The sequence below is a fragment of the Musa acuminata genome, chromosome BXJ2-9 (assembly GCF_036884655.1).
Source record: "Musa acuminata AAA Group cultivar baxijiao chromosome BXJ2-9, Cavendish_Baxijiao_AAA, whole genome shotgun sequence".
Classification (NCBI taxonomy): Eukaryota; Viridiplantae; Streptophyta; class Magnoliopsida; order Zingiberales; family Musaceae; genus Musa; species Musa acuminata.
In genome coordinates this window covers 21434152-21440000 of record NC_088346.1, presented here as the reverse complement: position 1 = coordinate 21440000, position 5849 = coordinate 21434152, and the positions used below count along the sequence as shown (strand labels likewise).

General features: G+C 42.6%; 1 protein-coding gene across 1 annotated transcript; it reads left to right on the top strand.

Moving 5' to 3' along the window:
* Positions 1 to 2514: 2514 nt before the first annotated feature.
* Positions 2515 to 5075, top strand: LOC135621926 (aluminum-activated malate transporter 10-like). The gene is made up of 5 exons (XM_065123553.1): positions 2515 to 2922; positions 3500 to 3640; positions 3736 to 4008; positions 4131 to 4390; positions 4474 to 5075. The coding sequence occupies exons 1-5, from the start codon at positions 2577 to 2579 to the stop codon at positions 4936 to 4938; spliced, it is 1485 nt and encodes a 494-aa protein (XP_064979625.1). The 5' UTR covers positions 2515 to 2576; the 3' UTR covers positions 4939 to 5075.
* The last annotated feature ends 774 nt before the right edge of the window (positions 5076 to 5849 follow it).

The following is a 5849-nucleotide window of genomic DNA, read 5'->3' as shown; positions in this document are numbered from 1 at the left end:
GCATGATTCATGTCGAAAGATCAAGGTAACATAGTACCATAGAAGTTCGTGAAGTCAAGGCAAGCTATGATTTTGCCAAAGTAGATCTTATTAGTTGGGTTAGACAAGAGAGATATCAACATCTGTCCTGCCCATGGAAGCATTCGTGATTACAGCTTATTTGCTTTGGTGGCAAAGATAAGGATGTCTTGGGGCCGGGGGGGGGCGGGGGGGGGGGTGTGGGGGGGCGGGAGGGGATGGGGAGAGAGGGGTGGGCGCGGGGGCGCGCATCTTCCGCTTTTCTGACACCTCAGAGTAATTATATCATGGTATATCGGTATCAATCAGCATAAATTCCATCGATAATATATTCGAAGTACCTCTCTCACATATGTGGGATATAAGGACAACCGATGTGCATAATCGATGCAGATGATACTTACTTTTGATTTTGTCTATACCAGAAACCTATTTTGCTGTTGAGTCGAAAAAGAAATGAAATATTTGCTTTTCTTGACTGCCCCCCGAGTCCCAATGCTATGGCCATATATGAAACAAAAAGCTATTTAAGTGGCTTCGTTTACCTTCTTGGGTGGACTCACGATGAATGTGAGAGAAACCTTCACTAAAAATGGCAGCATCTGCTTAACCACCTTTTTTGCACTTTGCTGACTTAATTGCTGTTGAAACCAAGAATTAATTTTTTTGTGTTGGCCTACGGTATTGGACAAACCCAGAGATATCAATCAAGGAATCTGGACACGACGCATATATTTTAAAGAAAAACGATACAACAATATATACTGATATTTGTGCTAGTGGCAGCAACAACATGGTGACTACTGACATAGTGAAAGCTTCACGGTGGACATAAAGCGATGACAATCGTCCTGTTAGATTAGTTTCACATCTCTCACTTGTGAATAGACTTGATACATGGACTCATTTGCAAGTTGGTGATACATTTAAGACATGACAGAACTTGGTTTCAGACTTATGATCTACCCTAACGCTACGACCCGTTCCTTGAACCCTTGACCAATAGTTAGAGGAGCGAGCATGATTCATGTCGGGAGATCAAGGTACCATAGTACCATAGAAGTTCATGAATTTAAGGCAAGCTATGATGTTGCCAAAGTAGATCTTATTAGTTGAGTTAGACAGGAGAGATATCAGCTGCATCTGTTCTGCCCATCAAAGCATTTGTGATTACAGCTTATTTGCTTTGGTGGTGTATACAACAGAGGGGAAATTAAAAGATAAGGATGTCTGCGGGGCGCATCTTCCGCTTTTCTGGCACCTCAGAGTAATTATGTCATGGTATATGTCAGTATCAATCAGCATAAATTCCATCGAGAAAATATTCGAAGTACCTCTCTCACAAATGTGGGAAATAAGGACAACCGATGTGCATAATCGATGCAGATGATACTTACTATGATTTTCTCTATACCAGAAACCTATTTTTCTGTTCAGTCGAAAAAGAAATGAAATATTTGCGATGGCCATATATGAAACGATGCTATTTAACTGGCTTCGTTTACTTTCTTGGGTGGACTCAAGATGGATTTGAGAGAAACCTTCAGTAAAAATGGCAGCATCTGCTTCGCCACCTTTTTTGCACTTTGCTGACTTAATTGCTGCTGAAACCAAGAATAAAATTTCATGTGCTGGTCTATGCTATTGGATAAACCCAGAGATATCAGATCAAGTAATCCGAACACTATGCATATATTTTAAAGAAAAACGATACAACAAATATATACCGATATTTGTGCAAATGGCAACAACAACACGGATACTTCTGACATAGCGAAAGCATCATGGTGGGCATAAAGCGATCGCAATCGTCCTGTTAGATTGGTTTCACATCTCTCTCTTGTGACCCGAAGCTTCCTCACCTAGTTGCATCCCTGAAAGCATGAACCCATACGAGGACAAAAGGAAGATAAGCCTATGGAAGACAGCTCGGACGGCACATCCATTCAATTTTTACTGTATTCAGCAAGCAAACTGACAGTGTATCCCGAAAAACAGTTCAGCTTTGATAACCTTGAGATAGTCTAATTTCATCTGTCATCCTACGGAAAGCACACTCGGAAGATATTTGCGTCCGGAATGGATTCAGCCTCACCATGTCACGGTGACCGAGTCAGGTGGTGTCCCCATGAAAGCAAAACCATATGTCGAGTCAACACCCTTTCAAAGTAGAATAGCTTGCCACCCTCGCCTGCTGCGATCCTTCTTCCACAGCATCGGTGGACTAGTACACACACTCCATATTGCATCCACCAACCTTCATCCCAAGTGATATGTACAGCGAGTAGCAGTATACCGAATTTACCCAACTTCCGTGACATCTCACTTTCCACAATCCTTTTCGATTATTTAATTTGGTGTCGCCGTACCACTGCGCATGAGTTTGGTCAACAATATCAATTGGTCCATTTACGCATTGCTCGTACATGTCGTATCTCTTTTCCACCCTTATATAGATGACGTCCGGTCTCCCATGGTTTACAAGACAAAGGAGGTGAAATTGTAAGCAATACTTGAGTTCCTTGCTATCTCTTAGCTAGGCAGCACAAGTCGAGGAAATGGCGACCGAGAAGGAAGTGTCGGGTGGTTTAGGTTTAGAATGGAGAGTGACAGTCCCCGAAGGGTCGTCGGTGAAGATGGAACCCGACCCGAGCTGGATTTCCAGGACTTGGAATCGGCTGGTCGAGTTGGGATCAAAGTTGAGATCGAAGGTGTCGACGTTTGGGAAGAAGGTTTGGAAGATTGGTGCAGATAGTCCGAGGAAGGTCATACATGGTGCCAAAGTAGGAGCTGCGCTCACTCTAGTGTCACTCTTTTATTATCTTAGGCCCTTGTACAATGGCTTCGGGAGTTCAGCTATGTGGGCTGTGATGACTGTCGTCGTGGTCTTCGAGTACACTGTTGGTAAGTACATAGATGCACATTTGTTTTTCTCTTTTCTCTTAATTTTTTTTTTCCATAGAAAATACAAGAATTTAAAAAGTCAGATCTGGCATCATAACAAGAGTAATTACGATATGAATGATCACCTCACCTCGCATTAGTACGTTGCTTTTTGGTGCAGGACCATACTTGTAATGTATTGATAAAATTATCTCATCACGAGTTAAGAACATCATTACAAGGTTTCCAAGTTCTAAAGCTAGCTAGGAGCCCCTTGGGACTCCACCTATTTCATTTCTAGATCCCTAGCTAAGTCCATTGATGACCTGGCAAACACGTTCTTTAGCTACCCCTATACGGTCTCTACCTCGTTGAGCTGTTCAGTTTTAATAAAGTTGTGCCTAGAAAGTGACGATGTATGCACACTCCACTTGAATAGACAGATGTGATCTGGTGGACGCATTGGTCTTCGTCTTTTTCCAGTGGACGCAACTTGCTTACAAAAAAGAGTTGCACGGGCAGGCACTAAGAGCACTATGTATGACAGAAAAGACACGGTACTTGAAAAGTGACAAAGTTGGCATTGACATGGATGCAGGTGGGTGCTTGTACAAAGGAATCAACAGAGCAATAGCAACACTCAGCGCCGGCGGTCTTGCAGTTGGCATCGACTGGGTTGCAAGCAAATCCGGAGAAAAGTGGGAACCAGTAATTCTGAGTGCGTCCGTCTTCCTGCTAGGTATGAAACTTCACCTAGAATCACCATTCTCTATCATTTTATCCCAGCTAAATAAATGCCTAATACTGTCCTCCTCCTTTGCTGCACAAACACAGCTTCAGCTGCAACATTTTCCCGGTTCTTGCCGACGGTGAAAGCTCGGTTTGATTATGGTGTTACCATCTTTATCCTCACCTTCAGCTTGGTAGCAGTTTCCGGCTACCGCGTAGAAGAACTGATTAATTTAGCAGTGCAACGCATAGCGACCATCGCCATTGGTATCGCTATTGCTCTTTCCATTTGCATACTTGTTTACCCTGTTTGGTCCGGCCAAGAGCTTCACCTCCTCGTTTCCCGCAACATGGAGAAGCTCGCTGATTCCTTAGAGGGTATGTTCTTTCTCTATGAAACCCTAGAACATGCATGTGGAAGAATCTATCACGTACAACGTCGATATCCATGTGATCTGTAAGGTGAAATGGATCGTCCCTCACCTCCAAGTCATGCACAGGTTGCGTAGAGGATTACTTCATGAAGAGCGAGATCACGGATGCGAAAGAATCATCAGCCACTCGGTCGGAGGGCTACAAGTGTGTCCTAAACTCAAAAGCATCTGAAGATTCACAGGCAAATTTAGCGAGATGGGAACCTGCACATGGTCGCTTTGGATTTAGACATCCATGGAAACAGTATCTCAAGGTCGCAGCTGCACTGAGGAACTGTGCTTACTGCGTAGAGGCCCTCCACGGCTGCATCAATTCAGAAGCTAAGGTAATGTTGTGACGCGAAATAACCACTCAAGCTAGATAGAATCAAAAGATATATGATCTAAGATTTGAACTGATCGATGTCAGGCTCCTGAATGTATGAAGAAACATCTGAGAGATGCTTGCATGAAACTGAGCTCGGACTCATCCAAGGTCCTAAAGGAGTTGTCGAGCTCCATCAAGCTGATGAAAAGGTCTAAATCCATTGATGCGTTGGTTGGAGAGATGAAGAATGCGGTGCACGAGCTCCAAAATGCTTTCGCATCGCTTCCCAACCACCTGACGCAAACAACAGCCTCGAGCCCAATTGAATCAACCGAAGGGAAGAAGAACAGCAACATCTCAATTGCAGATGGAGTGGCCCTAATGGAAGCCATGCCTCTCATGACAATAGCATCGTTGCTTATTGAGATATCAGCGAGGATCCAAGGGGTCGTCGATGCTGTCGGCACGCTAGCAACCCTTGCACGCTTTGAAGGCATCCGTAATGAGAAGTCCTCCTCGAAAGTACAAGCTGAAGAACAAGAAGACAAAGCCCTTCAAGAGGTTTGAACCTAATTCATGTGAAAATGTCGGACGTGTCTATCTTATATGGGAAGGAACTATTGTAGACATCGAGTTATTAGTTGACATTCATACGTGTCAAATGCTATTCTTATTTTGTCTATACGGGGTAGGCAATGAAATTAAATGGATGTTAAACTATATAAAACGTGCCCATCAGTTCAGTCTCGTACTTTGTTAATGTTGCATGAAATTTTATCTCTATTGCATGTCTTTCTTTTAACATGGAGACTTGACGTGTTTTAAGCCCCTTAATTCACTTACGCATTATAGCTTTGTTCAGTGGGAGTAAAGAACCAACGAGGTTCAAGTTTTAAATCCCTAGTTCACCGGCCGGTCTTTTGTTTCTTTAAAGCATAATATACTAGTTGTTGGGTCCAACTCATATATGGGTTTGGACAATTGGCCTATTAAGTCCAAATCATCAAAAACATAGATGAGGGTAGCAAAAATTAGAGAGTGCAGCATCCAGCGAGTGTCGGCGCACAAAAAGAGAAAATAAGGTTTCTAAGTTTTTTGCTTGACGATCGGTGGCCAAACGTCGTCAGTTTTGATCCAAATTTTATGTGGAAAATTTTTACAGCAAACTCTACAATCCTAACGGTGTTGATCTATAGTTTACCCTCTCTAAGATACTTTTTTATTATATCTACTTTGTGAGACCTAAAATTCTCTTACGAGGAGATACATCATATGTGACAAAGATATGTTATTCTTGAGCCAAGATCTATAATCTTGATGTTATTGTGATCATTTAGTTATTCTAGAGAAGACCTATTGTAAACCTGTTATCTTTATTATTGATAGTGGAAGTTTGAGATGGACTACGGTCCCATGGTTTTTCCCACATTGGGTTTTCCACGTTAAAAATATTTGGTCTCACTGTGATTGATTATTTG